The 22,322-nt window shown below is 35.9% G+C and overlaps 1 protein-coding gene across 2 annotated transcripts in view; it reads left to right on the top strand.

Annotated features, from left to right (window-relative positions):
* The window catches only part of LOC150086817 (reelin-like), a 1,004,591-nt gene that overhangs the window by 660,848 nt on the left and 321,421 nt on the right, over positions 1–22,322 (top strand). For both annotated transcript variants that reach the window (XM_090372773.1, XM_090372772.1), the window contains 2 exons: positions 1,950–2,118; positions 16,566–16,706. In XM_090372773.1, coding sequence (XP_090228899.1) covers positions 1,950–2,118; positions 16,566–16,706 — 310 coding nt within the window. The remainder of the gene's footprint in view (positions 1–1,949; positions 2,119–16,565; positions 16,707–22,322) is intronic.

Raw genomic sequence — 22,322 nt, 5'->3', positions numbered from 1 at the left:
ATTATGTGGGCTCTGAGAGGGATTAGTAAAACGATCGTAGGTGGAATTCTCACTGTTCTAAAGAATTCCAGAACTAAGCGTCATAAATTCAAATTACAGAGCTTGAGTTTTAGATTAGGTTATAAGAAGTTTTCTTTTAGACAGTGAGTCATTGATGGCTGGAACAAGTTGCCCTCACAGTTTTTTTTTTTTTTTTTTTTTATGAGAACCCCAAACACGAGAGGTATTAGAACCTATAGTACTTAGTATCGTGCTTGGGTTGGAGGTTGAAAAGACGAAAGAAGATATTTGTTGACATTGGACTTGAACTTCTGTAGATTGTAATTTTCAGGAAATACGTATGAAGGAAGGTTGTTCCAGAAAACGGCAGTTGAATGAATAAATGAGGAAGATGAAAAGTTGGTTCTGTGGGTTTGAAGTTGGACAGTAAATGGATGTTGGCTGGTGGCGGCACGTGTTCGGACTGTTTTGAAAGAGAGAGCGGGAATTATAGAAGCCAATTCAGAAGAACAGTGCTCATGGAAGTTAGTTGAGGCTGACAGTTTGAGTAAATTCAAGGGTCAACTGGATACTTACCAGTGTGAGGAGGGAAGCATTAATTTGTGTTTTCTTATCTACTTGGTTAGGGTTTTTTTTTTTTTTCCCCCTCAGTGCAACAGAAGTCTGTGGCTTCCTTGCACTATATGGCTATTACTATTACTAGTTTCTTGTATTCTCTCTATCATGTGAATTCCTCTGACCATGTGGTCATCCCAGAGTATAAACAGAATATTTATTTATTTATTTATTTATTATATGAAACACGAAATTAATTCATTTAACACTAGAATGAACAACATGTAATGACTGCTTTTTTGGAGTGGGGAGAGAGAGAGAAAGAAAGAGAGAGAGAGAGTTGGCCACATAACACAAAACACTAGAAATTGTAATATACATGCTAGTATATAAATCTTTTTTATATACTGGGAATTATAGTGCCTCATAGCAATTTTATATGCTGCTGGTTGAGTATCCAAGAATTAAATAGACAAATAACTATTTAATCAAACAAATAACGGGGGAGGGGGGGAGGGTTATTGAAAAATTCATAACCTCACTATGAAGCAGTAAGCTCACACCACTGACTGTTTTTTACTTTGTTTTTTTACACCACTGACTGTTTTTTACTGGAAACAAATTAGTTTTGCATTACTGGAAACATTTGTTCCAGTAATATAGTTATCCCAGTCACATAAAATGATTAGTCAACGTATGAAAAATATTTCCTTGACTGATATAATTTCATCATTTGCTTTTAATTTTTGTCCAGGGAAACAAAAAACAAAACAGAAAGAAGTCTGATAGTCCTAGATCTGATGAATAAGTGCATATTGCAGCAATTCATATCTACACTAATGCATTCTAGCCATTGTGATTGCTGATGTTTGAGTGAGCATTGGTTTGATGAAATAAGACACTGTTTTTCAGCATTTCCTTTTCTTTTAGACATGACAATATCTCGTAATTGGTATAATAGGTTACAGTTTGTCCTGTAAATTGCTGCCATCATTATTTAAGTCAATGGAACTGTTTTTTGCTTCTTTGAAGGCAGTGAACTCAGAAGTTTCCATTTTTTGCGCTGCAGTCTTGGCTCCCATGTTGACCCTTTGCCTCATATATAGACCCGCTATGTTGAGTTTATTTGCCAAGAACATTAGTGCAACTAGATTATTATTTTATTTTTTATTTATTTATTTTCTTTAAGAGCTATCTTCTGAACCAATTGTCATTTACAATGGGAAACCTTGTTATCTTTTTTGGACCTGAAGCTGTATTGTTGTATTTCTTGCTTTATTTCAATTTTATGATTTTGAATTTTTCATTCCAGGAAAATTATAAATTAGCAGAGGTTTCCTTTGTGTGAAAAGTGATTATGTAAATAACTTAAAACATGTTTCGTTTTCTAACAGGGGTGATATTGGAATACAGCACTGATATGGGGAAAACTTGGTCTTTAGTTCGTGAGGAATGCCTACCATCAAATGCAGACTGTGTTGATTATTATGAAGCTAGCTTCTACAGTGCTGATGTATATTATTCTATTAGTAGAGTAATGTTGTCTCTCCCTTATTACACCAGGTGAGTTTATAAAATTGTGTATGACTTAGGAAATGATTGTATTAGTATTAATAGTGGACTACCCACCTAATCTCTCCGTCTGCTCAAATGATTTGTCTAATGCTTCCTTGAATTTTTTCAAACTATCCATTTATGCAACACCAGATGGAAGTGTGGTTCAGCAATCAATTGCTTTCTGGATGAAAGAATTTTTTCCCACATTTCTTTTGCAGCTGTCCTTTTTTTTTGATTGAAGTTTATGTCCCCTTCTGTGTGTCATCTGAGAAAGAGTGAGGATGCCATCAGCATTTAGTTTACTCAGTCCATTTAAAGCCTTAACCGCACTCAGTTGCAAATGACATGACATTATTTTTATTTTTTATCTATCATTGCCACTTAATTTTTCACCCATTTTTATACTTATATATATATATATATATATATATATATAGTAGTAATATTAAACTGTTAAGGAGCAAAATAAGCAGAAAAAGGAAAATAACAAAAGTTATCATATGTCTAATGCTCCAAAATGTGCAGTGGTAAAGGAGCAGCAGTGCATGGCACACGCTTCTTGATTAGACCGGGATGCGAGCCCGTGAACCACCAAATACGGAGGATGCGGAAAGGTCAGGGAAATGACCACTGCATATCCCCGGAGCAATATGGCCTTAGTTGCTAATGCTCCTAAAAACCAAATAACAAACAAACAAGGATATAAATAATGTGTGGTTTAAAATAAATAAAAGTGTCTGTGAAAATGGAAATGAAAAATACACAAAGTGCCTGAACTAAGAGAAGTTTAAAGGATAGTAGACACTGAAAGTGAAGTAGTGGTGAAAAAGTGGAAGAATTTGAAAAACCTAGTACAAAAATGTACTGGGACTGAGGAAGCAGACAATATTCAAAAATAATTTTATGCAAATAAATAATAAATAACAAATAAATAAATAACACTGTATTCAGATATGGGAGGGCAATTTTAGCAAGAGGTTGAATCAAGGGATGGCAAATATGCAAAATCTGAATGCAGTAAATGAAAAGGTGATACATAGCCAGGAATTTCATCGGGGAACTACTCCTGACCATGTATTAAGCACTGTGTTTCCAAACTTGTCTATAGTATTAGAAACAGGGGGAGCAAAAATGTGGCCTTTATCATAATACATTTATATGTATTACGTAATACATTTACATTTATATTTATAATACATAATAATTTATTGGAATTCCTGGCTATGTATCATCTTTTCATATACTGTCTTCAGATTTTGCATATTTGCCATCCCTTGATTCAACCTCATGCTAAAATTGCCTCCCATATCTGAATACAGTGTTATTTATTTATTTGAAAGAATAAATAAATAACACTGTATTGATTGTTATGAAGTGACAAATATGATACTGACCATGATTATTTATTATTTTTTATTTATTTGTATAAAATTATTTTTGTATATTGTTTACTTCCTCAATCCCAGTCCATTTTTGTACTAGGTTTTTCAAAGCTGATTAAATTCTTTTTAAGAACTGATTAAATTCTTTCACTTTTTTCACCACTACTTCACTTCCAGTTTCTACTGTCCCTTAAACTTCTCTTAGTTCACGCACTTTGTGTATTTTTCATTTCCATTTTCACAGACACTTTATTTATGTTACAAACCACACATTATTTATATATATATATACAGTCGAACTTTGTTATAATGACCACGGAAATAATGAGATCACAGCTGTAATGAGCAAAAAGTCATAATGATTTTAATTTGCGTATTCCCATACAATCACTCACTGTTATAATGAGCATATTACACGGATATACTGAATAATTTTGGTAACTATGCAATGCTAGGGTAATCGAAAAAACCCAATTCTTGGAATAGATGAAAATGGAAAGAGCAACTTAGCTTTATGACCACCTGCATTGGATTAGTGGCCGGTTTATGACTTTGTCCTTCCGGGGAAGGGGTCTATACAATAGTGCATTGGCGTTCCACTTGTCACATTACCCTATTTACAAATTGTCTTGTATTCACTGAACAGTAAATTTATTTTGGGACTTCTAAGAATTTTGGAGGGACTTCTAAGTACATTGTATGCATTTCAGGCTTCTCAGAAATTTGCATGCAGATCACTTTATCATTTTAAAGTAAAATCAGTTAGAAATGAACTCTTCCTTCGGAAACATGTCTACTAACAAAAGCAAGTGTCTCTCGATTTGCGAAAAAGTTGAAATTATTCGTGAGTCAGAACATAGTGCAAAAAATGTTGAAGTATGTAAAAAATTTCTTTGTCCTTTTCAAGTGTATCGATCTTGTGAAAGAATAAAGATATTTACATATCAGCACTGGAAAAGAACATAACCAAAAAAAAAAAAATTTTGAAAGTGCGAGGCTACAAATGTTAATGGAGCATTGCATCAGTGGTTCACTATACAAAGAAGAGCTGTATTTTCAATAGACAGTCTGATCTTGAAGGCTCAAGCGGAAAAATTTGCTAAACAATTTGGACACAATGATTTTGTATGTAACAGCAGTTGGCTGGATCGATTTAAAAACCAAGATAACATCATTTATGCAAAAATTAGTGAAGAATCACGATATGCAGATCCAGTAATGGCAATTGAATGGATTGACCATGTTTGGGCAGAAATCAGGAAAGATTTCAATGACAAAGACATCTACAATGCCGACGAAACAGGACTTTTTTATAATTTGACACCTGACAATGGGTGAAAATGTGTTGGTGGAAAAAAAATCAAGGGCTTGCTTGATGGTGCTCATAAGTGCAAATATGACAAGAACTGATTTAAAAAAACTGTTTGTTATCAGAAAATCATTAAAACTTTGGTGTTTCAAAAACATAAGGAAACTTCCTATGGATTACACTGCAAACAAGAAAGCTTGGATGACTACGGATATTTTTCAGCAATACGTAAATGATTGGAATAAGGAGCTATTCAAAAAGAAGAAAAATATTTTATTGTTCGTTGATAACTGTCCTGCACATCCCTAGATTCAAAATTTGTCCAACATTAAGCTGGTGTTTCTGCCTCCCAATGCGACATCAGTTTTACAACCAATGGAAGTAGGTGTACTCAAGAGTTTCAAAGGATTTTATAAAAGATTTCTAGTTCTATATCTGATCTGTCAAAGAGAACAGAAATTTACCAAGTCTATATCGATATTAGATGCTATAAATTTATTTAATGATGCGTGGAACAATGTTACTTTGAAAACCATATCGAATTGCTTCAAGAAATCGAAATTAAATTCAAATGAAATTTCAGTCATAGATGAAGATGATGAAAATGAAGAAAACAGCTTGCCATTATCCCAGTGATTGCTACGTAACAATGTTGTAAGTTATAATACAGATAAAGTCAATGAATTTGTACAAGTCGATGACAACTTGTTAACTAGTGGTCTTCCTACAGAGAGTGACATTGTAGATGCTGTGCTCAACAAAGCCAATAACTACGATGATATGATGACAAATGAAGGTGAATCAAAATCATTGTTGACAATCTCACAAGCTCAAGGCAACGGACATATTACTAAATTTTTTTGAAGGAATTGAGGCAAGTAATGAGACTTTTAATGCATTGAGTGTTTTAAAGGGAAATTTAAGAAATATCAAAGTGAAATTAGCATTGGCATTAGTAGAGGCACATGATGCAAGAAACCAAGCTTATACAGCATCAGCCAAAAAAAAAAAAAATCTTTGAAACACACCAATTTTAAGATCCATAAATAAAGACTAATTCAAATTGTGTTTATTATTAAATAGTATTGTTTTTAATTTCAGAGAAATAAATTGTGTTTAGGACTAAGTGTATTGTAGTTTATACAAGCATATTAATACAAATAATATGTAGGTATACAGCCACTCTTTCATAAGGGCTGCTTTCTGTGGAGTCCTGGGTGTCAAGCGATTTTCTTCCTGTGATTATAGAATGATCTCCAAAGTGATATAGTTTTGATTATTTTCTAGTGCGGCTGTTATTTTATTTACTTGAAGTGGTTTTTCACTTTAAAGGTCAAAAGTAAGAACCCAGAAAAGCAATCCACCGTTCTTTTCTTATTCTTTATATATATATCACTAACCAACTTTACTAACTTAAACAACCACTTGGTCACTGGTGGCACCACTCCTGCCTCCATGTGGTGGGGGCCAGTAACCTGGAGTAAAAACCAACCCTCAGGGCTAAAAGGAGCAAAGATGGAAACAAATGAATTTCCACGTTTAGAGCCAAAGTGCTCTCAACAAAGTGACAAATATGATACTGACTGTGATTACTCTCTCTCGAAGAGAATGAAAAAGGACACTGACAGACACGAATCATCAGCTTTCCTAATAATAGATTCTCTGTCAACACAACCTGTGAGCTTGCTCACCTGCAGCATGCCTCGAACATGCTGCAGTTCACCAAAAATGGTGAAACATCTCCAATCTGGAGATTTGTTAATAGAGACCACCAGTTCTCGGCACTCTGAACTATTATTACGTCTGACATCCTTGAGTGGAATCCCAGTTCAAATCACACCACATAACACCCTCGATTCTTCAAAGGGAGTGATCACTGAATTGGATTTATTGAACGTCCCTGAAGATGAAATAGTTCAGGAACTTAAAGAACAAAAAGTCACCCAGGCAAAAAGGATCATGATACGTAAAGATGGCAGTTTAGTTCCTACCCAGAGTATAATTTTAACTTTCAGTTCTCCAAACCTACCAGCTTCAGTCAAGGCAGGATATTTAAACCTTGTGTTTGGCCATATATCCCGACCCCCCTAAGATGTTTTAAATGCCAGACATTCGGTCATTCCCAGACAGCATGCCGTGGAGTGCATTATAGCCTTAGTTGCTAATGCGCCAATAAACCCCAAGCATGCCGTGGAGATGCAATATGTGCAAACTGTGGTGTAAAACTCATACACAAACAGAATGTAAGGCATCAACCCCACAGTGTCCAAATTGCAAGGGCAACCATCCGGCATATTCCAAAGACCGCGACCTCTGGAAGTTAGGGAAAAAATGACAAAAGTATAAATTTGAAAATAAAGTTTTCTACCAAGAGGCAAGGAAACAAGTAAAATTAAGTATGCCAAAATGCACTTATGCCTCTGCTACTTACAGTCACCAATCAGTAGCATGTCAGACAGAAGTGTCCATCCCTCCAGACACATTGATCTCAGACTGGGCTCGATCAGTCTTCTAGGTCCAGCATCCATCGCCATCAAAGGTAGTCGATCAGTGCAGTAATACACCACTGACAGTTCCATCCCAGAGATTTCCCCATTGTCAAGCAATGGAGAATTTGCAAAAATCAGATCCAGTTGAGGTGAAGCAATCTCATCCCTGAAGCATGGACACAGATGATACCACCAACTCAGAAGATCTGCTTGAAATACATGCAGATGATGATATGGAAGAAAGCAAAGACTCAGGACTCCCAAATTTTTCAAGAAAAGAAAAATAAAAACTCGACAGATATAAACAAGCCACTCACAAAAAGCAGACAGACTCATCTTTTGCTCACAAAACCAAATAATGGAACAAATCATACAATGGAATTGCAGAGGTTTTCGCAGCAATATTGATGATATTTACAAACTAATTCACCATTAAAATCCTGCTGCCATATGCTTACAAGAAACAAATTTAACAACTAAAATATCTGTTTCTGTCAAAAATTATACTATCTACATACAAGATCGATCTGATACTAACAGCCCCAGTCCACGAGTAGCCATACTCATGGACTCACGAGTTCCCTCCAATCGCATTCCATTGCAAACACAATTGGAAGCTGTTGCCACACGTGTAGTAATTGGTATCACTCTGACACTGGTCTCAATTTATCTTCTGCCGAACCAATCATGTACAGTTCACCAACTGGAAAATCTTATTTCTCAGTTACCATCTCCTATTTGTTTATTAGGAGATTTTAATGGACATTATCCATTATGGGCTTCTCTGGTCACAGATGGATGTGGTGAGCTTATTGAAACGTTACTTGACAGAGAGAATCTAACACTATTGAATTCTGGCTTACCGACTTACATCCATTTTCCTACTGGGTCAACTACTGCAATTGATCTCTCGATTTGCTCTCCGATCCTCTTCCCAACTATAGAGTGGGCAGTACATGACAATCCTCTAAACAGGGACCACTATCCACTGATCTGTAGTATTCAAACTATCCATTCCAAACAAACCGAAACAAAAACAAAATGGAAATTTTCAAAAACAAACTGGACAAAATTTACCCGTCATGTATCTTTTGATGATGTCATCGTAGAGTCTTCTGCTATTGACACTGTCACCGATCATATCACAATGCAGATACTAACAGCTGCAACAGCTGCCATCCCACAGTCTCAAATAAGAAACCATCGACACAACAATCTCTGGTGGAATGGTGATTGTAACAAAGTGAAAAGAGAAAAAAATGCAGCATGGAACATCTTCCGCAAACATCCCATCACTGCCAACCTTATTAACTTCAAGAGACTGAGAGCCAAAGCTCATTATATCCGGTGGAAGGCGAAAAAAGACTCGTGGATAAAATTTGCCGCCTCAATTAACAAAGATACTGATACCCAAATAATCTGAGAAAAAATAAAGAAACTAAATGGTAAATATCATATGTTGCCTTCTCCTATTATTAATTGGAATGGGAAGGAGATATCATCTGCTGAGGAAATTGCCAATGCCTTAGGAACGGTGTTCTGTGAATTGTCCATCTCAACTGCATATCAACCATCTTTCAAAAAAATTAAAGCTGAAGCTGAGAAAAGGAAACTGAAGTTCAAAGCTACATGTCCTTTACACTATAACCAACCACTCACAATATCTGAACTGAAAGAATCTATATATACCTCAAGAAATAGCTCTCCTGACCCTGATGGAATCTACAATATAATGATTCAACACCTCAATCAGAAATCACTGTCTTCATTGGTAAACTTTTACAATAGGATATTCTCAGAACATATATTCCCTACTTCCTGGCAACATTCTTATGTAATAGCCATACCTAAACCTGAAAAAGATCATTCGATTCCTAACAACTATAGACCAATTTCTCTAACCGGCTGCCTGAGTAAGACTTTGGAAAAAATGGTTCACCATCGACTAACTTGGTACCTTGAATCCCAAAACATAATCAGTAATAATCAGTTTGGCTTTTGGAAGAATAGATCTTCCCTAGACCTCATGACCAAAGCTGAATCCAACATAAGAAATGTATTCATCAGAAATCAACATCTTGTCATGATATGCCTCGATATAGAGAAGGCCATTTACCATATTTTATTCAAAGCTTCCTTCGGCACAGATCTTTCCAAGTTAGGTACTAGCAGGTTTTATCTCAAACATATATACAAGAAGAAGGAGTCCAACAAGGCCCTGTTCTTAGTGCCACTCTGTTTGCAATACGAATAAACAACATCACAAACAACATTCCAAACACCATTGGCTCGTATCTCTATGCAGATGATCTTACCATATCCTGCCATTCCCAGAATATGAACTATATTGAGAAGCATCTACAAATATCCATTAATAACATTGAATTATGTATGGCACAAAGTGGCTACAAGCTGTCAAGCCACAGCTATACAATCTACAGCTATACATTTCTGCACCAAGCATAGAATACATCCTGAGTTGCACTTGGCCAATCATCCTCTAACAATTGTGAACAGTATTCGCCTCCTAGGGCTAATTTTTGATAAGAAGTTAAACTTCCAGGAGCACATGAAGTATCTAAGAACCACTTGCACAAAGAAAATGAATATACTCCAGTACATCATGGGGTGCTGATTGTTATACCCTACTCCACTTATATAAATCTCTAATTAGATCTCAGCTAGACTACGGAGCACCTGTTTATGACTCAACAAGGGAGAGCACCTTGACCCATCTTGTGCCCATCCAACACTCTTCTCTTAGGAAATCCCTAGGTGCATATAGAACATCACCAGTTCAAAGTCTTTATGTTGAGGCTCACGAACCTCCACTTAGCATTAGCATTAGTAGAGGCATATGATGCAAAAAAGCAAGCTTATGCAGCATCAGCAAAAAAAAAAAAAAAAAAAAAAAAAACCTTCCACTTCACCCCTCTGTTCGTTCAAAATACCTGTCTAACTCAGCCTTAAATTTATTTAGGCTATCAATTTCCACAACAAAGGATGGAAGTCTGTTCCACCAACCAACTACCCGCTGGCTAAAGGCAAACTTTCGCACATCTATCCTACATCTGTCTTTCCTCAATTTGAATTTATGCACTCTCAGGTGATTATTCTGAGCAAGAGGAAGAATCCTATCAGCATTGAGCATGCTTAAACCATTCAAGGCTTTATACACCTCAATCAGATCACCTCGCCGGTGCCTAGCCTCCAGACATTGTAATTTGCAAAATTTAAGCCTTTCTTCATAAGAGCAACCCTTTGTTCCATTCACTAATTTTGTTGCCCTTCTCTGTATTCGTTCCAGCAGCTCTACATCCTTCTTAAAATGAGACCTCCAGACCTGTGCACAGTACTCAAGGTGTGGCCTGATCATTGCCTTATACAAGGGGATAATCACCTCCTTATCCCTGCTAAAAAAATTCCTGTATATCATTGACAAGACACAATGAGCTACTCTTGCAGCCCGTCTGCACTGCTCTGAAAACTTCATATCTGCCTGCACAATTACCATTTGGATCCTTTTCGTTCTCTACCACTGTCAGTGTAGTACCACAGAGTTGATACATTACCCTGAGGTTACTGCTTCCCAGTGCTTGTTTTTGTAAAAAAATAGGTGCTGGTACTCATTCTTTGCTATCAGGAAAAATTGAAAATTAAAAGGATGTGAAAAGTACTCTAAATTTTTCCCCCCTGATATTGTTACTTTACTAGTAATGTTTTTAGAATAAGAACAACAAATTAAGTATATTAACACAGCTTATTAAGTATAAATTTATTATTCAAGTATATAAAAAAATAAGTAAACTGTGAGTAAAAGAATTAAAAATAAATTTCATAAGGTTTTTGTAGAATATTCCATATTTTTATTAAGTTCTCATCTGACATGCTATGTTCACTTCTTTTCCTCCTCTTTGTGTGCCTGTTGCTGAATGACGTTTCTGAAGTAGCCATGAATCAACATGTGCTGGATCGAAGCGGGTCAGCGGTGGGCTTGCAGTTTTAAGAAACAGTAGTGAAGAAACTGTTTTTGTCATCAATGAAGTGCTGGCGATCAGATTCATTTGTGAAAATCCTCACTCACATTCACTTGGTGAAATTGATATCGTACTCAGAGTGTTCATCAAATGCTTCAGTTCTTCCGAAACCTTCTTACCAATTAGGTATCCAGGAATTGCATTGAACTGTAATTGAAAATTTTCTAACTTCATTTTCACCAAATGCCAACACTTCATATTTAGACGGATTAATACCTTCATTGTCCTCCTCTTATCATCAAATTTAAGAACTAGTGACAGTATTGTCACTAGTTCTTAAATTTAAATTTTTTCTTTTCTTTTTTTTTTTTTTTTTTTTTTTTTTTTTTTTTTTGAAACTGTCCACAATATCGGTTTTATTTGGATATTTAGGTGCTGTGACCGTGTAAACAGAGTAAGGGAAAATTTACAGAAAAAATGTGGATAACGCACTTCCACGAAACAATGGATGATTATTTGTCGCTGTAAAGAAAATCTTCTCGAATGGGGCGCTTACAGTTGATTCACAGCGGGGGTCCAACCTACAGCCCGCGAGGAAAGTGAACTAACGGCATTTTAAATTCTGTTAATTATCAAAAACATTTTCTAATGAAATGTTTTGTTCAATAAATGTAATTGCGTATTGTATTTAATAATTTTTGAATATTTTCAATTTTACTCACAAGAAGATATCGAAATGTAACACACTAAAGAAATCTAACTTTGAATTTTTTTGAATATGGCCCCTGTATGGGAAAAGGTTGGACACCACTGGAAGGTGGGCCAGGCCCATCGGGAATACACCTTGATCTGCTCACTCTTGACCAGCGCGACTTCTCCGTGGGACAGGTGGTCGGATAGGTTTTACCAGGTACCACTAAGGTGTAGAATGCTAATCCCTTTAGCTCTCTTAGCAGCCCGGAAAACAAGATGCAGGGTATTACAGAGACTGCTGGGAGTCATTGCGGTACAAGTAAACACATGGGTTGTGTTAGGGTAGCTAAGAATAGAAACACGTGCATGTATACTTGCATGTACACCAATGCTAGGAGTTTGGTAAATAAATTTGATGAATTTGAGGTGTTGGACAAAATATCAAAGGCAGATATTGTTGGGATATCAGAGACATGGTGTCATACAGATATAAGCAATGCAGAACTCGAATTTGGGGAGTACAATGTGTATAGACAGGACAGGAGGGGAGGAGGGGTTATGCTATTAATTAAGAAACACATAAAATCCAAGCAAGTGCAGCCAGTTGACATCGCTGGACAGTGCAGTGCAGTGTCGAGTCAGTTTGGTGTGTCATAAGCATTATGAGATCAAAATTGAGAGTAGGAGTGTGTTATAGGCTTAATAACTCTGATGAGTATAATAAAAAACTGTACAGGGATATAGAGTGGGCCAGTAAATCAGAGAGTCTTATAATGGGAGATTTTAATTTCCCAGATATTGACTGGAATTTGTGGGTTGGTCACTCACACACTAGCAAGGCTTTTGTGGATTTATTGGATGATTGTTTTCTACATCAGCATGTTCGGGAGGCAACTAGAGGGAGTAATACTTTCAATCTGATTATTAGCAATGATTCTTCGTGCATCAAGAATCTGCAGATAAAGGACCAATAGATGGCAGTGATCACAGTGTGCTGAAGTGGGATTTACTCAAAGAGGTAACTGCCATCAGGGGTAAAGGGAAGTATTTTTGCTTTCATAAAGGCAACTATGGTGGTCTGAGACAGTATTTAAATTCTATATGGTGGGACCAACTGATGATGTTACCAACAGCAAATTCAAAATGGGAGGTATTCAAAGAATTAATCTTGGAAGCTACTAGGCTTTACATACCAACTAAGAAATATTGTTCAAGGTTTAGGCCTAAATGGATGTCAGATGAACTAATGAGACATATGGCAGAGAAGAAAAATGCATGGGATACATAAATTAATGGGTGACGTGAAAGCCTATGATAGATATAAGCTGGTCTGTAACTAAGTCACAAAGGAGATTAGGCAGGCAAAGGTAGATTATGAGAAATCTTTGGTAAAGGATGCAAAGAAAAACAGCAAAGAGTCCTTTACCTATGTAAACTCAAGAAGGAAAGGGATGAATCAGATTGGTCCACTGGATATTGATGGTTCAACTGTTGATGATCCTGCTTAGGTGGCTAACAAACTAAATGAATATTTTCCATCTATATTCACACATGAGGAGTTATTCGGGGAGGGAAATGCCAGAGGTGAATTAAACTCTGGCAGTGAGCTAGATGATTTTGTAATAATTGAGAGGAATGTGGAGGAGAAATTGTTGAAGATAAACATAATGAAGGCACCCGGGGTCGATGGGATCTATCCAGTTATATTAAAGGAGGCAGCGAAGGAAGTAAGCAAACCCTTAGCCATAATTATAGAGCTTCTTTGGACTCAGAAGCGATACCTATGGACTGGAGATGTGCAAATGTGACCCCAATTCACAAAGGAGGATCAAAGGGCAACATAAATAATTATAGACCTGTTAGTTTAACTTCTGTTCCAGTGAAATTAATGGAGGCACTGGTTAAAGAAGCACTGGAGGATCATCTAGACAAGATTTCAGTTTTAGCTCGGACACACCATGGTTTTGTTAAGGGGAAGTCTTGTCTGACCTATTTGATTGGATACTCTGATGTGGTCACAAAGAAACTGGTTGCAGGGAATAACTTTAAATTATAGACCTGTTAGTTTAACTTCTGTTCCAGTGAAATTAATGGAGGCACTGGTTAAAGAAGCACTGGAGGATCATCTAGACAAGATTTCAGTTTTAGCTCGGACACACCATGGTTTTGTTAAGGGGAAGTCTTGTCTGACCTATTTGATTGGATACTCTGATGTGGTCACAAAGAAACTGGATGCAGGGAATAACTTTGATATCATATCTTAGAAAGGCTTTTGATACTGTTGCACATGGAAGACTGCTGAACAAATTGGAGCAGTGTGGCATTGGGGCAAATTGCTACTATGGATAAAGGGATGATTGAGTGGGAGAAGACAGAGTGGTAATCAGTGGACACTGCTCTTCGTGGACTTATCTTATTAGTGAAGTCCCTCAGGGTTCAGTGTTGGATCCATTGTTGTTTTTTGTATTTATAAATGATATTGATGATGGTATATCAGGCTTGATGTCCAAGTTTGCAGATGATGCGAAGGTTAGCAGGGTTATTATGGACACTAATGGCAGTACGCTGGTGCAACAGGATCTAAAAAAGTTGAGCAGATGGGCTGAGAGGTGGTAAACGAAGTTTAACATTGACAAATGTAAAGTACTACATATGGGAAACAGTAACCCCAGATCAACGTATCAACTCTGTGGTACTACACTGACAGTGTTGTACTGAAATTGGAAAAAGAGATGACAATGTCATACCTTTTTCCAATTTCCATTGTTGTGTAATTATTCATAACTGATTTTATTTTTCATATTCTGCTGGGTTTTATTGTATTCAGGATGTTTGTGGTCTCTGTATGAGTGACAGTGCTCTTTATTACAAATTTTACAATTGGGGCACCTCACTGGCTTGTTCTTATCTGGGCAGTCACTGTAGTTGTGGCCTGTGCCAGCATAATAGCCACAGGTGTTGAGCCCTTGCCTACAGGTTTTAGCAGAGGGCATATCCAAGGCATTTTTATCTTGAGGTCACAATCAAATCTTTCAGTTTATGTACAGACCAGTCCATGAGAACCCCATGGTTCTGACCAATGGAGACCCTTTGTACAGCACCTGTAACCTCAATGACCCAGTTGATCATATTCTTATCCTTATGTTTTTTTTTTAAATCAAAACTTTATTTCTGATGTTGTTTGTTCTATTGTGAACCCACGATCACGAGATTCTGCAAGTGGATAGTTTCAGAGATTTCATCCTTGCCCATGTCTTTGGGAACATCAAAGAGTACCATTGTTGGTCCTAATTTCTTAGGGGTGTCAACTAAAAGGTTAATTTCTTTTTGATTTCTTCCAACTTATTAGGTCTAATTTCTGATCTTATTGATCGCCTTAATTTTCACTTTTCCAAAATCATCTTTTAGTTGAGTAGTGATATTTTTTTTTTATCTCTTTGTATGTCTGGGCAGCGCAATTTTCAGATTTGTGCTCCCTCTCAGCAAATACAATTTATTGGTTTGTAGTTGGATTGGTCTGCTGGTGCAGCAATTTGTGTAAATGTGCTCTATGGGGGCAGATGTACTTTCCCCCTCTCTTGTAGCTTAGTTTTCAATTTGATAGTGTGCATGTATTTCTTCATGCTTCTCAGAGTAAATAGATAGTTCATCCACTCATCATCTGTGGTGAAACTTGCAGCATTGCCTTGTCCTTGCTTGAGTCTTCCCAGCCCTGCATTTGACTCTGGACTTTCGGTAATTGGTACTAAGTAAATCTTCAGATGTTTTGGGGTCTCCAGCAGCAGGAAAAAATTCTCTCAAAACTGGAAATCTTCCTCCAGAGGTCTACCCAGGCAAACCCTGAGGCTCATGGAAGCACCCGATTCAGGATATTTTGGCAAGCAAGGCCATTTCCCTATATAGTTATAATAGGGAGGGGTGGAAATGTTCAATCTGTAATTTCTTGCAGAATAATTGTCTCAGCTATCTGGAATTTATGATGAAGGCAACTTTGAAAATGCTCTACAATCCAGAATCCTCAGAGCAGTGAAATTCCCAGCAGTTAACGAGCAGCAGGTCACCAAACATCTGCCATGATATCGTATGGGAGAATCTGCAGTGTTTGTGGAGAATGATCAATTGGCTGTGGGGAGCGGAAAGTATATGTTGAAATTTTCAAGCAGAGAGCAATTGATTAAGAATAATTTTGTTATTTTAACCTTGTGCTCAAAACCTTTTGCATTCTGCAAAAATTCAAATTCATTCCAAGGTATCTTTTTGTTGTTATTGTTATTTGGTTTTTAGGAGCATTAGCAGCTAAGGCCATATTGCTCCGAGATATGCGGTGGTCCTTCCCTGACCTTTCCGCATCCTCCGTATTTGGTGGTGACGGGCTTGAACCCCGGTGTGTGCTACGCACTGCTGCTCCTTTCCACCTGGCTATGGTGGCACCCATATCTTTTTTTTTTTTTTTTTTTTTTTGTCTTCTCATTCTTCAATCTGTTTTTGGAGTTTAAAGTTTTATAAGGTTCAAAATAACCATTTCTGTTTGGGATTGCCATAATTTTTTTTAAAATATAAGTTTTGTGTTTATATTCTAATCAAAGGTTTTATTTATTTACAGATCAGCTGCTACACGATTTCGATGGATTCAGCAAGAAGGATTTAAAGTTTCACAGACTTGGGCTATAAGCCAACTATATGTTGGACACGAATGTATAAACATGTGTTCAGGGCATGGGAAATGTGATGGTGGCATTTGCAAGTAAGCATGACATTTATTTGCAATTAAGATGAAATGTGTACCAGACTGAATTGATTGTGGTACCTTTTTAAAAATTCAATGTGGATAACACATCAAATCCCAAAAAACAGTTATCACCACTTTGTCATTCAGTATGCTAATCAGTATATTTAGTAATTTTACAATATTCACTTAATAGCATTAAATTTATTTTAGAATAAACTTAGCACTAATAAAAAAATTTTAATTTCATAAATACGATGTGTATTAATAAAGTGCCCAGACTGGTGCACTGTTGCTATCATGTTCAATGAGTTATAAAATAAATGGAAGTGGTATGTTGTAGTTCAAACTTCCTCCAACAGATGGTGGTCCAAAGATTCTGCAGTAGGCTGACTGGTTGCAAGCAACAACCAATTTATTTCGTTAGTAGCATTAATGTTCTGTGTCATGATTTTGCAATGGAGCAACAATTGAATATCAAATTTTTCTTTTAACTATGTAAATCTGCAACAGAAATGTATGATATGTTAAAATATTTTATAGTTATGGAACGTTAAATCATACCAGTTCAAAGATAGACATGAGGACGTTCTCAATGACCCAGAAAATGGGCATCCATCAACCTCTTGAATCGAGGACCCTTTTTAACTCTTGCCTGTTAGTTCCCTGTACTGACTACAGGCAATTAATATGAAAGAAATTGGTCTCCCAATGGCAACGCTCATGGCATGAGCAGGCTGCAAACAAGTTATACCATACAAAGTCTGTAATCAAACATTGGCAGTCTAGTCTGTGCAGGAACCGTAAAGAAGAGTTGTTCTGTCTCGGCTCCGCATAGGACATTCTCACTTAACACATTGCTATCTGCTGAGGGCAGATGATTATCCTATGTGTAGAAATTGTGACACAATTTTAACAGTCCTTCAAATTTTAATCAAATGTCTCAGACGATGACAATGTGTTAGCTATATTTAAGCTTTTACAACTTATTAATTTATATAATTTTATCTAGAATTTTTTATCATTTTATGCTTTATAAACTTTTTATATCGTATACTCTTTCATAATAATATATAAACAATTATAATATTATACTTTTACATTTTACACCTTTTAGACTTGGTGCATTATAGTCTTAGACACTAATGTGCCATAAAATCCTTAAACCAACCTAATCAAAGAAAAAGATTTCAGAATATTGAAGACATAAAGAAAAATATAACTGCCAAACTGAACATCATCTCTTCAGATGCTTTCAATGGTTCTTTTTAGAAACTGTTAGAATGGTGTAATATGTACATTCAGTCAGGCAGTGATTACTTTGAATAAAAATAAAACTAGTTTTGAGCTCCTTCACTTTGTGTTCTTTTTATTGTACCAGTCCAGGAACTTTATTGCCATACCTCGTGTATTAGAAACAAGAATGTCTTGCATTATAATATTACTAAGAAAAGAACATGCTACTTTAAAAGCAGTCATTAAAAATAGTTTTATCAAACACTTCTACCTGACTAAGTAGGAACAATGAGTATCAACCTGGCTATAGAGTATTTTAGGGCAAGAGCCTCATGCTACGTAATAGAATGATTAATGTATAGGTTAGTGCAATGGCATCAGTTTAATTCATAGTAATCTTCCAAAGTAGTTGAATTGGCATCATTTTAATTATATCTCATATTGTGAATACCTTCATGATACCAATCCTAAAATGATGCCAATTCAACTACTTTGGTAGATGACTACGAATTAAACTGATGCCATTGCACTAACTTATACATTAGTCATTCTACTAAGTAGCATGAGGCTCTTGCCCTAAAATACTCTATAGTCTATACTATTGCACACCATCAGTTATCTCTCATATTGTGGAGTTATACTTCATTCCTGGGTTGTCACTATTGCAATACTAGAGTACCTGCCCACTAACCGATGAGAAGCCAATAAGGTTCAAAATGGTGCCATCTCTGTCATGGTATCCACTGAGAATGACTAACGTTAGTCTTCCCCGCTGGTGAAGACTATTGGTATATATATACCAATAGTCTATATATATATATATACAGTTGGACCACTCTTTAACAAACTTCCATGTAGCAAATTTTTTTGATTTCTCCTTGATTATTACATAGAAAATAGTTTCTGCATAACAAAGAAAATTTTTATATAATGAACTGATTTTGAGAGACCTGGATATGCAGGTCTCTCAAAATCCCTCTGGCAAAATCTCTCAAAAACACCTCTGGCCTTGAGGCAATAGAGCTGATGCCGTAGAAAGCACGAATTAAGAGCTAAAAGGATTAAGAATTAATTCCTTTAGCTTTTAAGAGCTAAAAGGATTAATTTTTAAGAGGTCTAAAATACCACATTCCACAATTTAGTGGTAGCCATAAAACCTCTACAACAGCCTCTACTGTATCTAGAAGTCAAGCTGTTCAACTGCCATCTGTGTCCACAGCCATTGGCAAAGATTAAGGGATATTCCTGATGCAGACATTGGCTCTGGCCAACCTGTTTTCTACTGTAAGCACCCAATTAGAGAATTTGGAGAGAAGGATTTTCCTTTATTCTTTATCTGTCTGTTTTGCAGAAATAAATCATCCACACTTTCACTGAATTTCAGCAGGCTCTGTTTACATGGTAGGTGGATGGTCGATAAATCTGTTTTGTTTTAGCTGCTGTGCAGGTAACCTTACAATGTGTAAGAGGAAATCTTTGAGTGTGGTGGAAAAAGTGGAAGTGCTTAATAGTGTAGATTGGGGCATTAAAAAAAGAAATCACTTTAAATTTGGTATCCCTGCCAGTAGTGTGTCAACCATTGTGAAAAACTGTTTCGATTCTCAAGCTGTTTGAGGGAAACAGGACCCAGTGGGAAGCATGTGAAATTACGCCTATATGAAGATGCAGATGAAGCTGTTTTTAAGTGGATGAAGTTGATTCTAGACCCAAACAATTAATAAAATTAATAAACTTGATAATAAAACAATTAATAAAAGAAAAGGCTAGGAGTATGCATCTTTTCTGGGTCATAAAACATTCTAAGCTAGTTCTGGTTGGCTGGACAAATTTAAAAAGTGCCATGGCTTACTCAAAAAATTTATTTCTGGTCAAAGTGGAGTTGTAATCGAATAAGACTGTACCCATTAGAAAGAAACAATTTTGAAAAAAATTATGGTGGACTATGAGCCCTAAGATATATTCAACGTTGATGAAACAGGTATATTTTTTAAATGTTTGCTGAACAAGACACTGACTTTTAAAGGTGATAAATGATTAGGTGGTAAAAATAGTAAGGAGAGAATCAGTCTTCGTTGCTGCAAATATGGCTGGTAATGAAAAACTGAAGCTTTTGGTAATAGACAAAAGTAAACAATCCCAATGTTTCTAAAGAGTAAAGTCGTTAGAGTGGGACTACAACTACAACAAAAATGCTTGGATGACAAGTAAAATTTTTGAACAGATTTTTTTGAAAGATAAGAAAGATGATGATGATAATAGAAAGAAAACAGAAAAATCACATTGATTGTTAACAACTGCCCTGCCCACCTTCACTCGGTAATTTCAAAGCTTACAAGTGTGAAGCTTGTTTTCTTCTCTCCGAATACCTTGTTTAAACTGCAACCAACAGACCAGGGCATTATCAAGAATTTGAAAATGCACTAACAAAGGTGCATACTGAAAAAAATTATACTGAGAATAGAAACCAACCATCCTATAGATTCTGTTATAGATTTGTGGATGTGCATATTAGAGTTGAAGAAAGTGTGGAGACAAAGAAAGTGACGGAAACAATGATTAAGAATTGTTTCGCAAAAGCAGGTTTTGATAAAATGTCAATTAACAGCAATGAGAGGGATGAATTAATACAAGATATAGCGCAATCTTGGGAAGAACTCCAAGTGAGAGGTTTGATCAGGGGAGAAATTGTTCTTGATGAAATTTTAGAAGTTCATAATGATCAGCTGGATATCATCATTCTTCTCTTTTTTGGTGATTCCTCTCTCTCTGGGTAACTCAGGAATTTTTTTTTTTTTTGGCTGGTGGCAGAAGCCTCATTCTTCCTTGTACCGTATAGCTAATGATAATAATAATATCATAGTAGCTAAATATCCAAGTGACTCCAAAATTTTAGAGTCTATTCAAAGAACTAGCAACAATATCAATGAGGAGTTGGATGAAAATGAGGGCAATTATTATTATTATTATTATTAGCTATATTGGTGCAAGGAAGCCTGAGGCTTATGCTGCACAAGCCAAAAAAAAAAAAAAAAAAAAAAATCCCGAGTTACCCTGAGAGAGAGAAGTAGCACCAAGAAAGAGAAGAATGGTGATATCCAGCTCAGGACCTTGGGTGTTCCAAACCCATACTCACCAGATGTGAGCCCCCGGGGTTAAATATTAAACCTTCCAAACATGAAATGTTGGCAGCATCTAAAACGGCATTGAGGCCTTCAGTGTGAAAAAAAAAGTGCAAAAAAATATATTTGAGTGTTTAAACAAATGCCAACAGTTTTATGAACACTGTTCAGTAAAATTCAATGTACAACAAAAAATAACCAAATATTTTATGAAATATTTCTTAAAAGTATACTAATATATTGTGCGCTTCATGTAAGTAGCCATTTCTTAATATGTATGTATTAATAAATTAATTGTTTTAAAATGTTAGAAAATTTATTCATTCCCACTTATTTCTGATTTATTTCCAATTTTTTACTATTTTTCTGAATGTTGGATTACAGTATTTCTCATTGCTGAAAAGGTGTATAATGAAATTTCTGTTTAACGAATTTTTTCAGGCGAACGATCAATTTCATTATATAGAGGTCTGACTGTATATATATTATATATATAAAAATAATAATAAATTAGAATAAGAATTTAAAAAAAAAATAATAATAATAATGCCAGCACATGGCAAGACAGAAGAGCAAAAATAATCAAAATTAAACATAACAATCAAACCAACAGGGAGGGAAGAGAGAGAGATAACAAGAGAAAAAATATTGCAGCAGAAACTCTCTAAGATAATTTAGAACATCTAAATGTAAAGATAATAAAATAATAATCCATTAAATTTCAAATGCCAATTAAATAGAAATTTAACGGCGGCCCCTCTGACAGGCACCAGGTCCAAATTTAGTGAAATATCACCAACAGAGATGTAAACCACTACAATAAAATAAAACAAAAATAAACTAAAAATAGACTGACCATTACGCCCCATCTCAACAGAGGACACCAAGGCCAATAATGGTCAGGGAATCGCTGCATTTCGATTGCTAGACAAATTCGTTATTTGTCTATATAATCTGGTTCCATTTAATCAAACTACACCTAAGAGCCCCCTGAGCCGCAGCTCACCTGCCACTTATATCATAATTGTTATATTTATTACAACCTTGATTTGGTCAATTTTAATCAACAAATTACAATAGTCTAATTTGACTAAACAGATCTAAAACAAGATAGAACAACCTTTAGCCTCGTAGTGGGGATGGCGTCTCCGCCCCCACCACAAGTTACCATCCCCACCATGAGGAGGTAGGTTGCCCCATCCAGGAAACCATGTTTGACAATCCGCCAAACAAATAATAATAAAATTGATCTAATACTTTATATTAAACATACAACTCA

The sequence above is a fragment of the Mastigoproctus giganteus genome, chromosome 4, assembly GCF_048544385.1.
Source record: "Mastigoproctus giganteus isolate SK-2022 chromosome 4, ASM4854438v1, whole genome shotgun sequence".
NCBI lineage: Eukaryota > Metazoa > Arthropoda > Arachnida > Uropygi > Thelyphonidae > Mastigoproctus > Mastigoproctus giganteus.
The sequence above is the reverse complement of the archived record's forward strand: the minus strand, read 5'-3'. Positions and strand labels throughout refer to the sequence as shown.